Source organism: Microcaecilia unicolor, chromosome 3 (assembly GCF_901765095.1).
Source record: "Microcaecilia unicolor chromosome 3, aMicUni1.1, whole genome shotgun sequence".
NCBI classification, from domain to species: Eukaryota; Metazoa; Chordata; class Amphibia; order Gymnophiona; family Siphonopidae; genus Microcaecilia; species Microcaecilia unicolor.
In genome coordinates this window covers 506,534,185-506,558,236 of record NC_044033.1, presented here as the reverse complement: position 1 = coordinate 506,558,236, position 24,052 = coordinate 506,534,185, and the positions used below count along the sequence as shown (strand labels likewise).

The following is a 24,052-nucleotide window of genomic DNA, read 5'->3' as shown; positions in this document are numbered from 1 at the left end:
AAACATAGAAGAAAGACAGTCCCTGCTCAAAGAGCTATGTAATAAAAGTAAGCCAAGTATAGGACAATCAAGCCATTGTGACATCACTGAGGTTGGCTCTTATTGGTGGCCTGAGGCATTATGACATCACAATATTAGCTCTGGTTACAAGAGACTACTACTACTACTATTTATCACTTCTATAGCGCTACAAAGCGTACGCAGCGCTGCACAAACATAGAAGAAAGACAGTCCCTGCTCAAAGAGCTTACAATCTAATTAGACAAAAAATAAAGTAATCAAATCAATTAACGTGTACAGGAAGGAGGAGAGGAGGTTACAAGTGGTTATGAGTTCTCTTCCTACCTCTCCCTCCGCACCTTCAGTAAGAGACAAAAATAGTAATGGAATTCAAATTGGTGTGGGATTTATTTATTTATTTGCTGCATTTATAACCCACATTTTCCCACCAATTTGCAGGCTCAAAGTGGCTTACAATATAATACAACGACAATCACATTGATGGAATAAGAAAATCAGAATATAGATAACAGATAAGGTGCATAAGAATATCATGGCAATCATATTAACGGAGTAAGAATTTCAGAATTGTTGCAACAGAAAAGATCTCTAGTTAGAAAATGGATGGTATAACGAAAACCTTAAATGGCTGCATGTGTGTGGATGTCTGAGTGATGATTGGCTGGTGACTCTGGCTGTGAAGAACTAAGGTGCTGGGCAGATTTTGTAGGTCTGTGTTCTGCATATGGCAATCCGGTTTAGGATGGGCTGGAAAGGGCTTCAACGGCAACTTCATTAGCTGGAACCGAGGACAGTGCTGGGCAGAATTTTAAAGTCTGGGTTCCGCATATGACAAGACTGATTCGGGTAAGCTGGAGTGGGCTTTGATGGTATCTCCAGTAGTTGGAACATAAGGACAGAGCTGAGCGAACTTCTACTGTCCATGTCCCAGAAACACTGAAGAGAGTCTGTGGTCAAGTATATAATATCGCGTTCATTTTGATTTAATCATGAATTGATGATGAGTGTGACTGTTGGGCATACTGGATGGATCGTTCAGGAAAACAGTCCAGTCTCCATGGATCTGCTGAGACTAACTCCAGAAGTAGAAGAAACCATATGTGCCTTGGCCAGGAAGGTACAGTGAGGATCATAGTTACCTGGTCCTGCTTGAGTTTCAGCAAAATCTTCCCCGCTAGAGGTATGGGAGGAGGATACACATATAGAAGCCCCTTCCCCCAATTGAGGAGAAAGGCATCCAATGCTAATATACTGTGTGATCTCAGTCTGGAGCAGAACTGAGGGACTTTGTTGTTGAGATGAGTCGCAAAGAGATCCACCAAGGAGGTGCCCCAGGCTCAGAAGATCTTCCAGGCAGTGCACATGTGGACAACTCGTACAGTTGCATCACCTGCTCAATCTGTTTGTCAGACTATTGTCTTTGCTTTCAAAGTATGTGGCCCTGAGCATTATTTTTATTTATTTTTTTATTTTTTGTTACATTTATACCCCGCACTTTCCCACTCACGGCAGGCCCAATGCGGCATTATGCCATTGCTGGATGCCCACTACCACATCCAATGATGGAGTAGCCTAGTGGTTAGTGCAGTGGACTTTGACCCTGGGGAACTGGATTTGAGTCCCACTACAGCTCCTTGTGACTCTGGGCAAGTCACTTAACCTTCCATTGCAAAAACCACAGAAAGGCGGTATATCAAGTCCCCTTCCCATCCCATCCCCAACCAGTTCCTGAAACAAGAGGTATGATCCCATGCCTCCCTGTTTGTTGACACGGGTACATCAGAACCTGATTGTCCATTTGAATTAGGATAATTTGGTGCATCAGCTGATTTCTGAAAGCCTTTAAAGCGTTCCAAATAACCCAGCTCCAGGAGTTTGATGTAGAGCTGAGTCTCCTGGGCAGACCAGTGACCTTGAATGTGAAGCCCATCCACATGAGCCCCTCCTACCAGCCCATGTTGGTCACATCTATTGTCAGCATCTTGTGAGGAAAAGGAATTTGGAATCTGAGTCCCATCATCAAATTGTCCCAAATTGTCTACCACAGGAGCCGACTCCATGAGCTCTGGAGTAACAATGATGAGTGACAGTGATGACATCCATTAGATTTCCTGCATGAGCTCTGGACTGACAGTGATGACGTCCATTAGGTTTTCCATGGCTTGACACCACTGGGAAGCTACGTCCATTGGACCTCTCTCAAATGGGAGGCACATCATTTGAACAACTGCAATATCTGCTGAGCTGTGACCTGCTAGCTCCGATGACTGATGGTGATCATGATATCTGCCCTGGAAGCTGGCAGGAAGGCTCGAGCCTGAACCATGTCTAGCAGCATTCCAATAAACTTCAATTGCGGAAATGGGGGAAGATGGGATTTTAGGTAGTTGATGACAAACCCTAGTAGCTGTAGCACCCAAATAGTTCACCGCATTGATTCTTGAGCACCTTCCGTTAATGTGCTTTTTATTAGCCAGTTATTCAGGTAGAAAAACACATGCACTCCCAGTCTGCTTAGTGACACTGCAACTACTGTGAGGCATTTTGTAAAGACTCTGGAAGTGGATGCAAGTACAAAAGGCAGGATGTGATACTGGTAATGGTGTTTCCATACTCAAAATCTGAGATGCATCCTGTGACTGGGATATATCTGTATGTGGGTGTAAGCATCTTCTAAGTTCAGAGAGCATGGTCATTCGTTTGCATGAATCATGGGAAGCAGGGTGCCCAGGGAAACCATGTAGCGTCTATCCCGTTGGTAGTCAAACTGATGGAAAGCATGGTAACCAAACAACTTACAGATTATATAAGCAAATTCTCAATATTACACGAATCACAGGTTTTCTCCCCCTCCATATCACTGAAATAGTACTACTCACCCTCCTAGCCAAATTCAAACAGGAAATAGCAACAGGCAAAAACATCCTCCTCCAATTCGACATGTCGCGCGCATTCGACATGGTAAACCACAACATACTAATAAGACTACTAGACAAGTTGGGAATCGGTGGAAACGTAGTCAGCTGGATCAAGGGTTTCCTAACCACAAGAACATATCAAGTAAAATCAAACTCAAGAACATCATCACCTTGAAAAGCAGACTGTGGAGTACCACAAGGATCACCGCTATCACCGACCCTCTTCAACTTAATGATGACCCCACTAGCCAAGTCCCTATCCAACCAAGGCCTTAACCCTTTCATCTATGCAGACGATGTCATAATATACATTCCCTACAAAATTTGACTGACAGAAATCACCAACGAAATCAAGCTAAGCTTAAACATCATGCACTCTTGGGCAAATGCATTTCAATTAAAACTCAATAAAGTAAAAAACACATTGTCTCATCCTCTCATCCCAACACAACAAGGACAACCCCACAAATATCGACACCCCAGATTACACCCTCCCTATTTCAGACAGCCTGAAAATCCTCTGCGTTATAATGGACCACAACCTAACACTGGAGTCAAGTGAAATCCACCACAAAGAAAATGTTCCACTCAATGTGGAAACTCAAACGCGTGAAACAATTCTTCCCGAGGGAAACTTTTCGCAACCTGATACAATCAATGGTAATAAGCCACTTAGATTACTGCAATGGAATCTATGCAGGATGCAAAGAACAAACCTTAAAGAAACTTCAGACAGCTCAAAACACGGCAGCTAGGCTTATATTTGGAAAAACGCGATTTGAAAGTGCAAAACCCCTCCGCGAAAAATTACGCTGGTTCCCAATCAAAGAACACATTGCCTTCAAAATCTGCACCCTGGTTCACAAAATTATCTACGGTGAAGCCCCTGGATACATGACAGACTTAATCGACTTGCCAACCAGAAACGCATCCGAATCAACACGAACATATCTAAATCTACACTACCCAAGCTGTAAAGGACTTAAATACAAATCTACCTACGCATCCAGCTTTTCCTACATAAGCACACAACTGTGGAACGCGCTACCAAAAGCCTTGAAAACCTCGTACGACCACCTAAACTTCCGGAAAATACTAAAAACCACCCTATTTAAAAAGGCATACCCTACCGATCCAACCTAAATACCTAAACTTGGCTACACAAGAAAACTAAAGCATGTAAAGAACATAACACAACTCATCCGCTCTACGATTCCTAATGTGGCTGTACTACATGAACTTTATCTTACCACAACATCACATTGTATTTGTTCACACCGGAGTCTGCAAACACCTCTCCGGTACTATGTAAGCCACATTGAGCCTACAAATAGGTGGGAAAATGTGAGCTACAAATGTAACAAATAAATAAATCTCCCTGTTTTCTTGGGCACGAAGATGTACTTGGAATAGAATCTCTTCCCTTCTTCCCCTGGTGGCACAGGCTCAACCAAGTGGACCTGTAGAAGGAAACATCTTGCTACTGAAAGCTGAACCTTGACACACTTGGTGGGCAATTTGTTCCCATCTTCTCTTTCTTCAACCCTGTTTCTATACCTTTCTTCCTTTCACTTCTAATTGCATACATGCAGATCTCAACGTCTGCTGACTCCCTCCCACCTTCCTAGTTTCTGCTGACACTGCAGTTAATTTCTTCTACACCCTATCCCCTTTTTAATAATACTCCTTAGTTTCATTCCTTCAGAAATGCTCTTCTTATCACTAGTTTGCATTCCACTCTTTAAGCGGCACTTTAAGCTGCCCTAGCGTCTGTCATTTCCATCTTCACCTTTCTGATATTCTGCTATGACAGGCTGCCATTCTTGTTACACAACCTCTCCTAAATAAACAGTGCTAGTTAGATTGTGCTTCAGTCAGGCGTTACAGAGTACACAGACTCTATTTTCATGAAAAGCAGCCATTAGATTTCCCCACCGCAAAGATGAGGTGCACCGAATCTTCAGTCTTCTCACTTCCAGAGAGATAAGCACTCAAACTTTCTTCTGAACCAGCGACTCCTGCAGAGATGACTGTAACAGCAGTTCCGAATGTTGGGCTGGCAACAGGATTTCTCCTTACATCATCAGTGGGAGATGGTACTCCAGACTAAAGTGCTGGATCCACAGGAGTAGTCTGCTCTTCCGGTCGTAATGTAGCATCCATGGCTACAGCTCTGAAAATCTCTCCGCTGATAGTAACAAATTTATCTATCCGTCTAGTTGCCAAAGGGACTCGCAGCACTGCAGGGTAAGTGAATGCCTTCCCTTTCCTTTTCCTTTTTACCATGATAAGCATGAGAAAAACTATTAAGGAGAAAATTAAGAGCAGCAGCCAGGGAGTGGGACTCCTAGCACCACCTTTCAGGCGCCATCTTGCTCCCACATATTTCTCAATTTTTAGAGGAGAAAGAAAAACCAAGTCCCGGCTGGGAAGCTCAGACCTAAGCAGACTGTGGAGCTGTAAAAAAAGAAAAGAAGCTTAGAAATGCTGAAGCAACTAAGAAAAAGTGAAAAGGGAGCTAAAGAAAAGGGGAGAGTGGTCCCACGCTGCTCACACCAAAAAAGTGGCAAAAGGTAGAGCAGGAGTCCAAAGAAAATCACGCTGAGGAGAGCACAGACACAAAAAAAAAATGCTCCATGGAAAAAAAAGGATGACTGGCTGGTCCTGCAGGTTTGAGGCAGATAGGAAAGTAAGTGCATGTTCAGTCGGGTTGTCAAAAGTTTCTAGAAATTAGATCGCTGGGCAGCATTCATACCGAGGCTCCATTGGATGATGTCACCCATCTATGGTAATCATGTGTCCTGCTTGTCCTTGGAGAAATACATGTTATTAATTATGCTCTTGTGGAGTGGAGTGGAGGAGTGGCCTAGTGGTTAGGGTGGTGGACTTTGGTCCTGGGGAACTGAGGAACTGAGTTCAATTCCCACTTCAGGCACAGGCAGCTCCTTGTGACTCTGGGCAAGTCACTTAACCCTCCATTGCCCCATGTAAGCCGCATTGAGCCTGCCATGAGTGGGAAAGCGCGGGGTACAAATGTAACGAAAACAAAATAGATACTATTTGGAGATTCTACATGGAATGTTGCTACTATTGGAGATTCTACATGGAATGTTGCTACTATTGGAGATTCTATATGGAATGTTGCTATTCCACTAGCAACATTCCATGTAGAAGGCTGCGCAGGCTTCTGTTTCTGTGAGTCTGATATCCTGCACGTATGTGCAGGACGTCAGACTCACAGAAGCAGAAGCCTGCGCGGCCACATTGGTGATCTGCAAGGGCCGACTTCTACATGGAATGTTGCTAGTGGAATAGCAGAATCTCAAATAGTAGCAACAGTGGAGGAGTGGCCTAGTGGTTAGGGTGGTGGACTTTGGTCCTGGGGAACTGAGGAACTGAGTTGGATTCCCCACTTCAGGCACAGGCAGCTCTTTGTGACTCTGGGCAAGTCACTTAACCCTCCATTGCCCCATGTAAGCCGCATTGAGCCTGCCATGAGTGGGAAAGCGCGGGGTACAAATGTAACAAAAAAAAATGTTATTTAATTTGGTTGGGGTATATAGCTTTTGTGTTTTTGTTTTTTTATTGCAACCTTTAGTATTATATTATTCCAGTATTATGTGCTTTCCAGTTATGGAATGAAAGCAAATGTATGGAAATAAATTCTACTGAAAGGAGAGAACTGCCTGTCCCTAGAGAATAGAATTTGACAGGTTTCACAAGGTGTTTCAGAGAAGCAGAATGATTCAGCACATGGGGGGGGAAAAAAAGTCCATTTAACTCTGAATTTCAGAATAGCCAGCTTTTAAAGTCTGCTCATTCGAAATGTACATCAGCATAGGTGAGGCTTAAAAACCACTCCATTCACATTTTCATAATTTACTGCTCTAATATTCCCTCACCATTTTTTCCTTTTTAGTTGTTTTTTCAAATTGAAGTAATGTCCTGAATACAGTAAACTAGACCAAATGTTGTTCCCTCTAAATACGACAGTGGTGGAAAAATCTTTAAAAATACTACATGTTGGCCCAAATGTTTAGAAGTCAGGGGAAACAAATGCTTTATAACTATTTTTTGTTTTTAAATTTGTAGCTAGTTTTGTTAACATTCACTTTTTTTTTTTTTTTAACATTCTCCTTCCCCCTTTTCTTCTAAAGTCTAACAGGTGATCCCAAGCCTAGCGGCAGCTTCTTTACCCAGGCCCAACCCCAGTCATGGTGGCTTCTCAAGTCCCCTAGTCTGACCCCAGTGGTGCTTCCTTGGCTAATTTTTATAGCAGATGCAGATGGCATCTTGAGTTTTTGCCAGCCTTGACAGCGTTTTGTTTATCCTTTTTTTTTTACAGTTATGTGGATACTCAGAATTCTGATCATCAGGTTAAACTGTTAACTAGTGACAACTTCTTAAAGGTAAGATTCTCCTCCCCCCCCCCCCCCCCCCCCCCCCCCCCCAGTTTTGTGTGATATTACAAAAGGGGAGGCAGGTGATATGTTACAATACTTTCAGAAATGAAACCTTAACTTTAGAATTAGTAGTAATGGCAAAATAAGCAGGTTTTTTTTTTGCATTTAAGAAGCCATAATTTATTAAATGTAGATATTAGAACAGAAATAAATGTGAGAAGGATGGATCTGTTCGATCTTTCTTACTTGGTTTAGAACCTTTCTAAATTGTGGTTTGTTATAATGGACCCTACAAAAATGATGCTCTAGTACAGGGGTAGGCAAGCTCTGTCCTCGAGGGCCAGAAACCAGTTGGGTTTTCAGAATTTCCACAAAGAATGTGCATGAAATTGATTTGCATGTACTGTCTTCAGATAGATCCCATGCATATTCATTGAGGAAATTCTGAAAACCTGACTGGGTTGCGGCCCTTGAGGACCGAGGTTACTACTTCTGCTCTCTAGTATATGAACCTTTGAAGCCAGATGGGTTTTATTTTTGACATCTGAAGAAGGAACCTTTTGTGGTATTAAAAGTTCATGCATTACAGTATGTTTTTGATTAGGTCTTTTAAATGGTATTACAACCTGCAAAGACTCCAGGTTTCTCAGGACCAGTACAGCTACTGTAGTGTGTTCTGTTTCTGCTTGTCTTCACATCTTGGTCCTTCTGCCTCAAGTCCACCAGGGTCCAACTTGTATGCTTCCAGTGTCTCTCCTCTTCCCTGGGTCAGCCTATGGATTTTTCATGACTCTCTACCGTTATATTCTTTGTGCATTTTCCCTGTTGCGCTGTCTGACTAATCTTCAAGCCAGGCTTTAGGCTGTTTCCCCACTCCCTTTGCATCAAATATTCTGGACTAATTTTTGTGCCTCTCGTTTCCTTTCCTTTTAGTAACATAGTAAATGACGACAGATAAAAGACCTGTACTATGTTTAGCTTTTTGGTCTCTCCTATCCCCCTCCTTTCCAGTCTCTATTATCTTTCAAGTGTCAGCCTTTGTGCCTTTCTACTTCCTTTGCATTCTGTACTCGTACCTTCCATAGTGGAAGTCTCTGGCTCTGGATCCTTTTTCCTGACCTTCACCTCTCTGGGTAGAGATCAATTTAATTTGTAATTTCTGTTGCTGGATTCTGTGCTCCTGCTCATAACAGCTGCTGAGTTCTAGCTTGGGAAGGTTCTTTTTTAGATGGCTTTTGACTGTTTATGATATCACTCTGTGGTTATTTTTCTTTTGATATCCACTCACTCACTTTCTTTTTTTTTTTTTTTTTATAATATGTTTTTTATTGATGATACAACACAACCAACAGTAATACAAAAAGACCCTTGCCTTATCAATATTCTGTGTTTGTCAGTAGGAGAGCTCCAAATTGTCTGCTGTTGAATATTTACCTGTCACTGCTTGGAAGTTCTGAGATGCAGGCAGATAAACCTCCCAGGAATGTAGATAACTACCTTGTTCTTAGACATTGTCGGAGGCTAGTAATGTTAGTTCAGCAATACAAAGTGTGTTCAAAAAATGGTCATCCTCACCATGCTCCTCTATACGTGGTTTTTTTGAAGTGGTTTAGTAATGAACTCTGTTTTGCCATGGGGGCAGAATAAGGAACACTGTCAGGAAATATGTTTTATCTCTGGAACACTTCCGGGATTTTTCTCTCCTTGAAGCTAAAATCATAATAACTTCAGTAAGTTTTGTGATAAGGATCTTCTGAGTTTACATTTACATACAGGACTCAAATACAAATCCACCTATGCATCCAGCTTTTCCTACCTAAGCGCACAACTATGGAACGCATTGCCAAAAGCAGTAAAAAAAAAAACTACACTGGACCACCTAAATTTTCGGAAAGCACTAAAGACAGACCTGTTCAGAAGAGCATACCCCACTGACCCAACATAAAAATACCTGGACACTTGCAACACAATGTAACCAAAGACCGTAACAGACATTACTTTTCTTCCCCCTTCCCTCTCTAAGTTCCCCCAATTGTACTTACCATACATGCACCTCATTCTACAACAGTATCACTTTGTATTCGTTCATACCATGTATTTGTTCAGACCAGAATCGGTTAACGCCATTAACAGTTACATGTAAGCCACATTGAGCCTGCAAAAAGGTGGGAAAATGTGGGATACAAATGTAACAAATAATGATAATAAGTAAATGGTAAATCCTAAATGCCATTCACCAACATTTCAGCAGACACAGTTCAGTCTTGCAAAGTCACATTCACTGTGCATGGTGCCCAGGTGTCTTCTGTGTCAGCACTGCGTCAAAGGCTGTGCAAACAGTGCACGAAGATGGAGGGCACAAAAATTGCTTGCAGCACACTTTCTCCTCTCATCAATGGTGACTAAACATACAAGATAGGAAGTGCCAGCAGGCAAGTCACACAAGGCACTATGGTGTCTCAGTACAGCCCAGATCTGTTGAGCCCTTGCTCATAGAAAATGATAGCAGATAAAGATCCTAAGGTCTACCCAGTCTGACCATCCATACCAACTAATAACTTCTACAGTCCTTTCCCTTAGAGATTCTCTGTGCTTGCCTTATACTTTTTTAAATTCAGATAGTCTGTATCACTACCTCCTCTGCTGGGAAAGGTGTTCCACAGATCCACCATCCTTTCTGCAAAGAAATATTCCTTAGATTACCGCAAACTGTATCCCCTTCATCCTATGCCTTGTCACCTCAGAACATCCTTTCAATTAAAAAAGACCTGCTTCTTGTGCATTCATATCATGGAGGTGTTTAAATATTTCTATCATACCTCCCCTCTCTGACCTTTCTAAAAACATATTCTTAAAATGAAAGGCAGCAAAAGTCAGGATGTAAATCATTTAGCAGAAATAAGGAAGAAGTTTATGGAGCTTTACGGTAAATTATATACTCTTGAATCTCTAGCAATGGAAGAAGAAGTAGAAAAATATTTACAAGGAATAGGGTTACCATCAGTATCTTGATAAGATAGGGAAAGATCGGATGCACCCACATACATCCAGAGAAATTCTGTGCATAATTAAGGATCTCAGAGTGGGTAAAGCACCCTGAATATATGGATATGCTGCAACATTTTATAAAAATTTTTCAAAATGAAGCCCTGAGCAGCAAGTGCGGGACCGCTGCGCGTCGAACTGCCCACAGATGAAAGGGTTGGCGAGTCCTTTGATTAGCGCCGGCGAAGGAGCGTCGACGCTCTTGGACCTGGAAAAACAACTCCATTGCTCCCAAATTATTCAACCACTATGTCCAAAGGAGTGGAGGAGGGAGTTAGAGGCATATGCTGAAACGGAGGACGTTTACAGCAGAACCCGAATCGGCGGAACCACTCCTAAACACCTCAAGAGAAATCACCTTGGAGTTTTTGGCTTCCGTGGAGGTTACATTGAATGCCATCTGGAAGGCGCTTCGGGACCTGACGGCGGTAGTAAATAACTTTGTTTCAGATATAATCTTATTGGAGAGTTACATGGACAATGTGACTGAACCCTTTGAGAGTGAAAAATTGATATAATAAATGAAGTTCTACACAAGCTAGAAGTGGTTATGATCCTGAAAATGATAATGGACCAGAAACTTTGAATGATAAGGTGGATGATTAATGTCGAGATTATTGTTTTTCCCAGAGTTCCAGGTATGTCCTAAAGTTTTCCTCAGAAATATTTCCTTAATTATTACTTCGAAAGGAGTGAAGCCTGTGAAAACTGGGATTGCTTTGATCAATGGGATTTGAATTGGAGATTTAAGTATATGTACTGTTAAATAATTTCTGGTTTTTAAAAGACAGAGAATATAATCAGATGTATTATTTCTAACTAAAATCTGGACAATAAGTATGTTTTCAATGAAATGAATTGACTATACACCGTATTTGGTCTTGAAGAAGCCAACCAGATGATCAATGTGGAATAATGAATTAGATGAGTAATATCTGGGGATAATCAGGTTAATACCATGTTTTCTTTTTTCTGTTTACTGTTTAATTGATCTCCTTGTCTTATCTCACTCTCCCTATTTTTCTTCACTTTGTGGTCTAGGAAAGAGAATGATTGTATATAATCCATATATCTAGTTGGGATTGTTTTCTTCTTATCTTGTATTAATGTGCAGACATCTCTGTATTACTGTTTGCAAGTGACCCTTGTAAAATGAAAAATTATAAATAAATGATTAAAAAAAAAAGCAGAGAAAGCCTCAATAGGACTCCTTATGATTAAGGCATACAGCCTATTTTGTCAAGGATTATTCGCTGTCATCATTGACAAAAAAAAAACCTCTATCCATCATTTAATTTATTTCTTAAATCACAAAAATATATAGCAAAACTTATCTGAACACGATGCCCAATGTTGTCTGCTCTGCACAGCTGACTATGGCCAGAGTTTTGGATCTTCCTCAAGGTCCATGGCAGGTCGCACTGTTAGATGCAAAGCATCACGTTACTAACTCAAAATTACATTGCAACTTAAACTAATAATAAACAGCCTTTTTCATTTCACTGTTAATGGCATCTGGTTCAACTCTTCAAAGCTGCAGCTCTCCAGTGAAACTGCCAGGAATATGGCGCCTCTAATTATAGGCGGACGTCAGATGCGGCGAGTTCAAACCTATTGGGTGTAGTGTCCACAAATGAAAAATCCATTTTTGTTCCAATTGGACAAGGAGGCGTTTATTGTCACCTCCTCTATCATTTAATTTCAATTGCTGTAGAACAATACACCGTAGAGATTCAAAACTATGTTCTTGTTCACAGTTCATTGCCGGAAGGGCACCAGCTTTCTTGAAGTTCACATTATTTTTACATTCTGTCAAACGAGTTACACGTTTCCTTGACATCTGTCCTATATATAGTTTCCTACATGGACATTGAATACAATGTATAACGTATTTAGAGGTACATGAAGTTCTAGATTGTAGGATAAATCTTTTATCTGATTGAGGGTCCACAAACTCTGTTGTGCATATCATGATGTCACACATCTGACAGCCTCCACAACTGTAATGGCTCCATTTTTTCAATTAACCGTTAAGAACTGAGTATGAAGTATGCATCTAAATGCCTAAGTATAGCCGTTTACACTCTGAAGAGGATTATATTGTTGTATGATATATAGGTATCTTCTCTAGCTCGAATTATTTGTGATAGAACATTATTTAAAAAGACCAGTTTGGAAACTGTGTATTTCATGCATTAAAAAAAATGTTCAAAAGAAGGCCAAACGATGGCTTGCATGGTGTAATGGTGATGTGGTGAAAGCCTAAAGAGTATCTTTGTTTATTAAAACTTTATATACCACTTATTTTTCAAGACTTAAATGGTTTACAATACAAATTTACATACTTAAAACAAAAATTACAAGGAACTCCATAAAAGTGCACCAGGGAACTATGAATAGCGCATCTTATGAGATTGATTACAAGCTGCATTATTCATATACTGTTATTTACTGCCATATACTGTAGGAGTGAATAACCCGTGGTACTGAGATACCACTAGTTAATCATTACAGTGGGAAATTAAGGTGTTGGTAAAAGCCCAACTTTTACTGCACCTTAATAAGCAACTAAAATGCTTTGATGCAATGTACATTGTTATGGAAAAGAAATGTTTAAAATCGTATTTTGCTTTGAGTCTAAGCGCATACTATGATGATTATTACTAGATATTATTATTGTAATATTCAGAACATTTATAGTTTTAACTTTTTGAATGCTGTATTCATTTTTATTTATTTGTATTTTTCATATTTTTATTCAGTTTGTATCTGTCATGTTAATCTTGTTTTATTGGACTTATTTTATTGTACACTGTATAGAGTAAGTAGAATCTGCAGTATATATTAATAATAAAAATGTAGTTTAAAGCATTATCTTGACTTTTTCGTAGGATGTAGTAAAGGTACTACTTGAAGACTTGCATGCTTACCATGAAAATTACGTCCCAGTTTTGAAGTGCCTTCATGAGTTTACATGTCGCCTTCCTAAGTATCCCCTAGGGAAGCAGGTAAGTGATATGTTGCTCTATTAGCAAAATATTAATACAGAGAGAACAAATCGCCTCATTGTGACCATTTACCCCCTAATTCGATTAATCTAGTATCCAGATACATTTTTATGGCACCCTGTTTTACTGGATATGAGCAGTCCCATACTAAAGTGCTGTTAATATTAAACTTATAATCAAGACATAGTCATATGTGTATAGGTGGGGGGGGGGAGTGATTTATAGTAGATTTTATAAAGCTTTTTTCACATGTAAGGTCTGTTTTACATGGAAAAGATGGTTTTGTAAAATAGCATGATTGCATGCATATGTAAAAAGTATTCATGTTCAAGATGTGTGCAGCATTGTCACTTGTATCTGTAGACAGCAAGATTGATTAGGCTCGTAAGTGGGTGACTCAGTGCTGTTTGCCAATATGAAAACTATTTTTATGTGATCTGAATTTTCCCTAAAAGAGCATTTTGAAGCCTTTGCTGTTAAAGTGATAATGAGATCAGTTATCATTCTATGATAAACCTCAGAAGAGATTTGTAGATGGAGTTCATGCCATGCTTTCACAGTGCATTGCTGTCTTAATACTATTCCCTGTTTGGAATATGAAATTGAACTTATCAGTGCCATGTTGTATTTTTTCAGGGCAAAAACCCAAGCTCAACTTTCTGGGGCTATTTTCTGTGAGATTTGAGGATTGTCTTCCTTTTTATTTCATGTTTCATATCAGGCAGCAAAATTTTAAAGAGATTTTCCCTTTTTTACCTTCCTCACCTACTTTTAAATTGTTTAGACAGAATGTTAAAACTTTTCTTTTTCAATGATATGTATTGGGTAAAGGGAATTGATATTATCTGATTATATTTTCATTTTGAAGTTTTGTGTACAGTCTGTTAAAGTATTATGATGATTGTGTTATTATTTTTAATTATTTGTAATTCCTGGAAATTTCCAGTTTCTTAGGTTTGTACTCCGCTAGATACATATCATCTTCACACACACTCACAGATGTGAATGTGTGTGTATATATAAATATATATTATATTATATTTATTTATCTATCTATGTGTAGATACATTCATTTTTTTTTTAAATCTGTTGCCATTGTCTTCTCCCTTTGTTATTTAAAGCCAATCTGTGGCTTGGTCCTGTGTGTATGCATTATTGAGGTTGATCTTCATAGATTATGTATTTATAATGTTTCTTTTAAAGGCAGTAGCACAGTGGAGTTGAACTGCTCTCCCTCTCTCCTCTATATAGAATTATTCTTTATCACTTTTTGTCTTTGCTAATTTTTACACTGAATGTAAGTTGGATTTGGTGTTGGGTTCATTGTCTTGCAATGTCTTTTCTTGAAAGTATTCCAGATATTCTTCCTGCAGCGCACAAGATCCAGATGTTTGATTCCATTTCTTATTATTCCTCCAGACTAGTCTAGAAGAGTGCTTTGTGCACACCTACCAGCAGGTGGAGACTGAGAACTAATGAACGATGACAGCATAAAGATATCCTGTGCAGACTAGTTCTAGCCAGTTTTTCTCAGCCTCCAGCACGTGATAGGTGTGTATCCTGTGTAGCTCATTTGATCTGGTTGGAAAAATTTAAGTTCCCTTGCAAAATAAAACTAGAGCTGTTTAGACCGGTCCCTAGCTGTGAGGTGTTACACACTGGTATCCTGGGTCCCTTTCCCCCACCCCAGCCCAGGAAAATAGGAGTAGATGTTCAAAATTGAGGATCTTGGTGGTGCCGTGAGGGCAGCCAACCTGTGACGTACATCCAAAACTTGCTGAGAGCATATTCCCCGGAATCTGAAGTTTTACCAAAAGTTTGAAATTGAGAGAGCGCATTGTTACACTCTGTTCCACTCCTCCAGAGGTGCAGCCTGCTTGCGCAGGGTATGGGCATTCGAGGATGCGGCGGCCATCTTGGATGTGGTATCTCCAGGATAGGAAGGCCATCGTGGAGATGGGCGTCTCAGGTTATGGCAGCCATCTTGGAGTTGGACAGCTTCAGGAAGGAAGCCCATATTTGGGCATAGGGCATCTCTTCTGATGGAGGCAGCCATCCTGGATCAGCTGCACATGTTTGAACCTAATTCCTACACTATTTAAAGCCCTGCCGCCAGTCCTTCCTTGCTTTGGCTTCTAGTGCTTAGAGGTTGTGGTCTATGTCTGTGTTCTACAGCCGGCTCTTTGTTCCTGTGATTCCTGTGTACCAGACCCTGGATTGTTGCCTGACTATGCGCTGTGTTGCTGCCTGCTTAGACCTTGGACTGTTTCTCTGACTATTCGCTGCGCTGCTGATTCCTTTGCTCCTGGACAGTGTCTGCTCTCCCTGCCTGTCGGGTCAGTGGCCGTGCAACCCCGCCGGTTCCGGAAGTCCTGGTGGCCGCCTGCACCTGGGGGCTCAACTCCCGGAGAACGGCGGTCGCTTCCCAGGTGAAGCTAGGGGTTGTCTGGCTGCCTGACCGAGTGCGGTGTCAGTCCATCTTCGCCGTGCTCAGTCGGGGCACAAGGGCTCACATTCCCAGACATAACACTCATAGAGAGCTGAGACCATAGCCAGACACTTAGTTGCGCCCCCTCCCCGAGGGCATTTGTGGGTAAAGCTTCTACAATTCCAAGAGATGGCACTAGTGCTGAGGAGAGCGAGACAAGTTAGTTTGTTCATATGACAGTGCAGAGGTCAAGGTTTTTCCAGATTTCAGTTTGGAGACGTTATGGAAGCGAAAAGAGTTGTTTCAGTACATGATGGAAATAGAGCATACCTATAGCTTTGCCGGATACTACAAACCCTGTGTGTGAGTATGTGGTATCCGGCAAAGCTAGTGGTGATAGTTAACGGCAGGCGAAAGCTCCTTACCCTCCAACAGAAGCACAGAAATTTATGTCTGAGTTGGAAAGAGGTACTCGTCGGCCAGCTTTGACCCCACTATCTAAGACAATGGTGGGCACAAACTGGATCGAAATGCTGTCTCAAGGGGATCACCGTCTGCCTCCCAAGGCAAAGGAGAAATGTTTGGAGCAAGGGGGACTATTCAAGTCTAATCCATTATCGCAACATAAAAGACAGGAGGGAGAAGAACTGGATTATGTGCCAAATACATTTTGATTTCTGGAGAGGTTGGCATGTCATCTGAACAAGAAGGGGAACGAGGGACTTCCCAATCTCCATTGGAGATGACTGTGGATTCTAATGGAGAGTGGTTTCTTGACTGCTTCCAATTGGATGTGGATAGATATTTACTCTGTAACTACTTTGAGATGAGGAGATAGAGATCCAGGGGGAGGAAATACTACTTGCTTTTGTAAGGTTTTGTAGGGGATATCCAGGGGGGAAGGGGAGCCAACTGGAAGTCATGTTCCTTTTACAGGTGAAGCAATATTATATTGGGGGATGGGAGGGGGAAGAAAGATGATCAGAGGAGTAGGGGGGTTAGGGGGATAGGATGGTGAGGAAGGGTGGGAATCCTGAATGAGGTGGGAGAGTTTTGGTTTGTTCGGTTTTTTTCATAGATGGGGAAGGAGAAGGGATAGGAAAGTAGTTTACTTTATAACATTGGTACTATAAGAGGTGTGGGGTTCTTTCTGCAAGGCTGTTGGCTGAAGTGGGGAGACTTCTCAATCAGTGGGGGGGCGGAGGCTGGGACAGCCCCTCTCTAACTTCCCTTGGAGATTTTGAAGTGGGAATGATTTGGGCCATGCTCTACCACTATGGTCCAGTTAATTTTCTGGAATGTGGGAGGGAATATCCTCTCCAATTAAAGCACAAAAAAATCTTAATCTTTGCAAAGACACTGGGCAGATGGGACTTTCTTACAGGAGACCCACCTGTCCACTGTCAAACCTGAGACGCTGAAAACCTGGTGAGTGGGAGATTGTATAGCCACTGTGGCGAGGGAAAAGAAAGGGGTTGCAATATTGTTGTGCAAGGGTAGGGTAACCCAAATACAGAAAGTCAAAGAAGATACTGAGGGGTGATTTGTTATCTGTCAACTTATCTTAGGCCAACAAGTGTTGTGTAGCATGTATGCTCCCAGTCGCTACAATGGTAAATTCTACCTAAGTTTACAAAATAGCTTGTTGTAGAAAAGAACAATTGAATCCAAATAAGGAGCTTCCTCAGCTTTGCCAGATATTGGACCTCCTGGATATTTGGAGGATCTTACATCCATTTGAAAAGGATTCTACATCTCTCACGAGCACATGGTACACAATGCTGCATAGATTACATATTGATATCTAACGCCTTAATGTCCTCAGTTCAGGTGCTGGAAATAGGTCCCTGTGAGATCTCCGATCATGAAATGATATGGGTGAATTGGGTTGTTAATAAAGATTTTTAAAAAGGGTTGTTTACATGGAAATTTCCCCTAGATTTATACAGAGATGAAAAGTTTAGCAAATATATATTAAAATGCTAGCAGAATTATAGTTGTACACACTCAGCCCATACGCACAATCCCACTCTTTTTTGAAACGGCAAAGGCAGCCCTTAGGGGTGATATCATAAATGATTCTAGCTTTAAAAATAAATCTAGAGATAGGGAAATAATACGTTTAGAAAGGCAAGTACAGAAGATGAGAGAATATGAGACCAACGCTAACTTTACTGATTGCTTTGAATAAACTGCTGCATCAACAAGCTAAGAAATCTTACTTATTACAAGTATCAGCTATACAAGTACGGTAATAAATGGGGAACGCTCCTGGCTAGACTGGTTTCCTCTCATGAGGGTCCTAGAAGAATAGTGGGGCCTACAGATAAGGAGGGGAGGATTAAACATTCTGATAAGGACATTTGTCAAATCTTTAAGGAATACGATGCCAATTTATATGATAAACCCATAGAAGATGGGCTTCAGAGCAAAATGTATTTAGGCAACCTGGAAATAGCTTGGACAATAGAACAGTCCTCTTCTGAAGGCTCTGGGCTCAGATGACTTTTGGGCAGAGTTCTATAAAAACCCTAGGGGAGAATATACTCCCATCTTTGTCTACCATGTATACAGCCTGCTTGGACTCTCAACGACTGCCGGGTGAGTTAAACTTGGCTCAAATTATAGATCTTTCCAAACCAGGCAGAGACCTACTGCTCCTGGAGCCTTACCTCTCTATATCATTGTTGAATTTTGAAACCAAACTGTTGGCAAAAGTGATGGCCAGTGGGCTTCCTTCATTAATTCATGAGTCCAAAGTGGGATTTGTTCGTGATAAATACACAGTTAAAAACATAAGAAAGATATTGACATCCATGGAACTCAGAGAAAGAACTCGCACCCCTTCTCTATTGATCAGTTTCAATGCCAAAAAGGCATTTGAAAGAGTCAAATGGGACTTTATATATGCTGTATTATAGCACTAAAGGTTTGAAGGGCATTTTGTATTCACGTGCTTTACTTTACTCCGAGAGCTAGAGTGTGGGTCAATGGAGAATGTATCGAAGGACTTTGATATACATAGAGGTACCCAGCAGGGTTGCCCATTATCCCCATTATTATTCATTTTGACATTAGACCCCCCCCCCCCCCCCCCAATATGAGACATTGTTCCTACTCCAGATTGAAATAGAGAAGGAACGAGGGGAGATACATTTAAAATAGCAACCTTGGCAGATGATCTGTTGGTTCATTTGACTGACCCTCAAAATTCCCTTGGGGAGTTGTTAGAAACCTTTACAGAATATGGGGACTATGCTGGTTTTAAGTTAAATTTTTGTAAATCATAGGCACTGGTAGCTGAAGGGTCAGTGAAACACTATTGGAGGGGAGATTTCCTATTGAAGTGGACAGAACAGTCCTTCAGATACTTAGGAATTCAGTTGCCTTACTCTACCAAGCTGTTGCACTCACTTAACGTGAGAATTATTTTAGACCTTACAAAGTGACAGTTGCCCCTCTGCCTATTAAAGATAGATCTATCTCTTGTTGATCAGATGCTTGTTAAATTTTGTTGGGGAGGGAAAAAATCCAAGGGGCAGTGGTCATATTTATATGGGAGATTAGGTCTGCCAAAGTTACAGCTTAATAATTATACTACTACTACTATTTAGCATTTCTATAGCGCTACAAGGCACTTCACTGCCTATACTCCTACTCTGTATGAACACATGCTGTATAATCCATATAATATTTGGTCCCTTTTTCAGGTTCCCAATTGGCTTTTGCCATATTCATCAGGGAAGAGTGTTTTGTTCAGACTATTAAAAGACACTTGGCATAAACTGGTACGTTGGTTGGGTAGTGTCCCTGTAGGAACTGACCAGTTGCTAATAAGGGGTAATATACAATTTCCACCAGGTATGGTGGAATATTTGTATTAGCTGAGAGGACCAGGGCTATAGTTTGGTAGAGCATATGCTTACCTGTGAAGGCACTATGATGACTTTAGAGGATTTTAGACAGCGAGTAGAAATGAGGTGAGGGGATCGTTTTATCTTTTACCAACTTAAACACTATATCCAATCCCTTGACCTGAAATTGAAGTTGGGAGAGAAGTTAAGAAGTTTTTTTTTTATTCAGTAGCTGAGGAAAGTCTGACTAGTTCAGGTCTTTTTAAAGTTATTCAGAATTTGGGGGGGAGGGGAGGAGGAAAGAATTCACAATAGTGAAGACAGATGGGAGTTACATTTGGGGAAGTTATTAACAGAATGGAATGTGGCTTTCTGTATCAAAAGAATACCCTGACTGATCCATAGAGTGGATATTCAAGAGTGCTCATTACGTGTTCTCCATTGGACATATTTCACACAATTACAAATGTTCAAGGCAGGGAGGATCCCCACACCATTTTGTGTCAAATGTGCTAGAGGAGAAAACAATTTTTATAATGCAATTTTGGTCTGAGATAGCACTCTACTTGAGCAATCTTCTAAAACAGAGTCCAGTTATCTGTAGAACTTTGTTTGCTTGATATGTCAGTTGGAATGGGTGTGGTGGGGAAAGAATGGAAATTTGTTAATACAAAAATTAATAGTGGTGGGGGGAAAATGTATAATGTGGCTGAACCCTGAACCTCTATCCTTCTGGACCTAAAGAGCTCGTGTTCATAACCTGGCCATTTGGGAGGCAAGAGGGGCAGGTACTAAAGCGAAAAGAGGAAAAGTGTATCTTCCTGTTTGGGACCCGAACTTAACAATCCATATCATCAACAGCAAGAAGTTTGATATTGAATAATTTGTGAAATTAGTGCTAATGCTATAGAGATGGGGGAAGGGGTGAGTCTGGTTGGATATGTGATCTACAGTTGTAGTTAGTATACTGTAGTTAGTATACTAACATGTTCCTATCTTCTTTGTATTCTTCTTTGGGTTGTTATAAGATTAGATGTGTTGCTTTGAAACTAATAAAATTGAACATAAGAACTTTCCATATCCAAAGTTTGGGATTTTCTTCAGGATTGTCTGGAGAAAGGTTTGGCTTTGGTTTCCATGAAAGTACAAGTGGTGGCGTTGGCCTGTTACAGGGGTTCAGTTGGTAGTAAATGGGTTTGCATCCAGATGTAGCACATTTTCTGAAGGAAATGAAGCCCTTAAAACCACCAATTCGTCCAGTGGTCCCTCCTTGGAATTTAAATCTGTTTTTTCAACTTTGCAGGAAGCTCCCTTCGAGCCTTTAAAGCAGGCCTCCTTACAATACCTTACTCTAAAAACAATCTTAGTTGTCATTTGTTCAGCATGATCCATTTCGGAGTTGCAAGCCTCATCTTGCAGAGAACCATATTTTTCTTTTCCAAGCAACAAATAATAATTCATCCTGTCCCTTTTTTTCTTCTGAAGGAAGGTTCTCCCTTCCATTTCAATCAATCCATTTCTCTTCTGGTTTTTCAGGAAGGGTTGGAAAAAGAAGAGACATTGTCTATATTCTTTAATTGTTGGTAGGGCTCTATTTGTTCTTTTTGGAGGAGTCCAGGGAGGAGATCCTCAAAAGCTTCAGTTGTATGGAGGATTAAAGAAGTGATTGGTTCAGCCTACATTGTTAAAGGTCGTCTTGTTTCTCCAGTCTTGAAAGCTCATTCCACCAGATCATAAGCTACCTCATGAACGGAGAGTTTTTTGATTCCTCCATAAGAGATTTGTTGGGCCGTTACTGTCGCGTCTCTCGCGCTTGCCGCGCTCTCGAGGACCTTGGCATACCTTCAGGCTTCTTCCCCGGAAGCGCGGGGTTTGTGAGTCCTTTAGGCAAAATCACCCTCCAGGTAGAGAGGAAACAAAACTGGACCGGAACTCCGGACTGGAGTTCTACACCGGAACACTCGGAACTGGAACGCACCGGACGGGTGCGCACTGGAGTGGGGCCCGCTGGACTGAACACACTGGAGTGGCCCCACTGGACTGGAACATACCGGAGTGAAACCCGCTGGACTGGAATACACTGGAGCGGAACCCGCGGAACTGGGACACCCTGGACCTAGTCTTCACCTACACTTGGCTGCCTTCCCCCTCGGGTTGAACCCTCAGGTTCTGGCAGCCGGTAGGGCTTACAGGAACAGCAGGAATGAAGATCCAGAGGTGCCCCCCTAGCACCTAGGCGAAGGCAAGGCAGACAAGCAGGAACTGTCCGGGTTCTGGCAGTCGGCAGGTTTCAACACAATGACTAGTAAACTGTACCCAGGCTAATAGGAACACTATACCTAGGCAAACCAGTCATACACAGGAACATAAACAGAGCAAACTCAGGAGACTTGGAGGGCTAGACACCAGCTAACAACTAAGCTGTGCCCAAGCTAACAAGTCATGCACTGGAAACAACACAGAACACTAGCAAAGCTTTACACAGGCTACAAGCCACACGGTGCCTAAGCTGGCTAGTCTGTCACTAGGAACAATCACAGTCTCGGGACTAGCAAGGGCGGCCAGTCTAACACTAGGAACAAACACAGTCTTGGGATAGTGACTAGCAAGGGCGGCTAGTCTAACACTAGGAACAAACACAGTCTTGGGATAGTGACTAGCAAGGGCGGCTAGTCTAACACTAGGAACAAACACAGTCTTGGGATAGTGACTAGCAGGGGCGGCTAGTCTAACACTAGGAACAAACACAGTCTTGGGATAGTGACTAGCAGGGGCGGCTAGTCTAACACTAGGAACAAACACAGTCTTGGGATAGTGACTAGCAGGGGCGGCTAGTCTAACACTAGGAACAAACACAGTCTTGGGATAGTGACTAGCAGGGGCGGCTAGTCTAACACTAAGAACAAACACAGGCTTGGGATAGTGACTAGCAAGGGCGGCTAGTCTAACACTAGAAACAAACACAGGCTTGGGATAGTGACTAGCAAGGGCGGCTAGTCTAACACTAGGAACAAACACAGGCTTGGGATAGTGACTAGCAAGGGCGGCTAGTCTAACACTAGAAACAAACACAGGCTTGGGATAGTGACTAGCAAGGGCGGCTAGTCTAACACTAGGAACAAACACAGGCTTGGGATAGTGACTAGCAAGGGCGGCTAGTCTAACACTAGGAACAGCCACAGTGAACTAGCAGAGCTATGCACAGGCTACAAGCCACACGGTGCCTAAGCTGTCTAGTCTATCACTGGAAACAACACAGAGAACTAGCAGAGCTATGCACAGGCTACAAGCCAGATGGTGCCTAAGTTGGCTAGTCTACACTAGGAACAAACACAGAGCACTAGCAAAGCTATGCACAGGCTACAAGCCAGACGGTGCCTAAGCTACTAGTCATGCACTGGAAACAAACACAGAGAACTAGCAGAGCTATGCACAGGCTACAAGCCAGACAGTGCCTAAGCTGGCTAGTCTACACTAGGAACAAACACAGAGCACTAGCAAAGCTATGCACAGGCTACAAGCCAGACGGTGCCTAAGCTACTAGTCCTGCACTGGAAACAAACACAGAGAACTAGCAGAGCTATGCACAGGCTACAAGCCACACGGTGCCTAAGCTAGCTAGTCTGAACAAACATAGAACACTAGCAAAGCTATACACAGGCTACAAGCCACACGGTGCCTAAGCTAGCTAGTATACACAAACATAGAAACTCACTCAGAGCAAACACTGAAACTGTGTACAGAGCACTCTATACAGCAGGACCTTTAGATGAGATGCAAAGGCCAGGACTGTAGTCTCCAAGTCACTAATAAAGCTCATCAACACCAGAGCCACAGCTGCAGCAATCACCTTGCAACCAAACAGAGGCTTGACACACAAAGCAGTCATCCCATAGAAAGGAACAGCGGGAGCCATCTTGGATACTGGCAAGGAGGAAGAGGCGGCAGCCATCTTGGAAGAGGCATAGCCCACACAGGTGAGGTTCAGTAGGGCAATCAGCACACAGAGCCAGAGAGAACCTAAGACAGACACAAACACAGAGACAAGCAGAAGCCAGCACAGACACTGACTCCCAGAAACAGGGTAAGTCTGAGGGTTGTCACGGCCACGGACGGGACAGTTACATAGTCTTCCTTGCATTCATTTGTTTGACATTATCATTTGGATATTCAGGTAAGCCAGGAGGCAGCTTTTTGATCTAATGTGCTCTCTGCAGCTTTGCATTTGTCCTGCCCTCATTGATTACTGCTTTGATACATCCCACTAGTCTGAAGGGATGATAAGGAAGGTCCTGAACCCAGTTAGAATATCTGATTGCACTTCCAAGTCATTACATAAGTACATAAGTACATAAGTAGTGCCATACTGGGAAAG

The 24,052-nt window shown here is 41.9% G+C and overlaps 1 protein-coding gene across 1 annotated transcript in view; it reads left to right on the top strand.

The window, feature by feature from the left end:
* The window catches only part of ORC3 (origin recognition complex subunit 3), a 131,464-nt gene that overhangs the window by 59,628 nt on the left and 47,784 nt on the right, over positions 1 to 24,052 (top strand). Inside the window, exons 11-12 of the mRNA XM_030195642.1 lie at positions 7,285 to 7,348; positions 13,279 to 13,395. Coding sequence (XP_030051502.1) covers positions 7,285 to 7,348; positions 13,279 to 13,395 — 181 coding nt within the window. The remainder of the gene's footprint in view (positions 1 to 7,284; positions 7,349 to 13,278; positions 13,396 to 24,052) is intronic.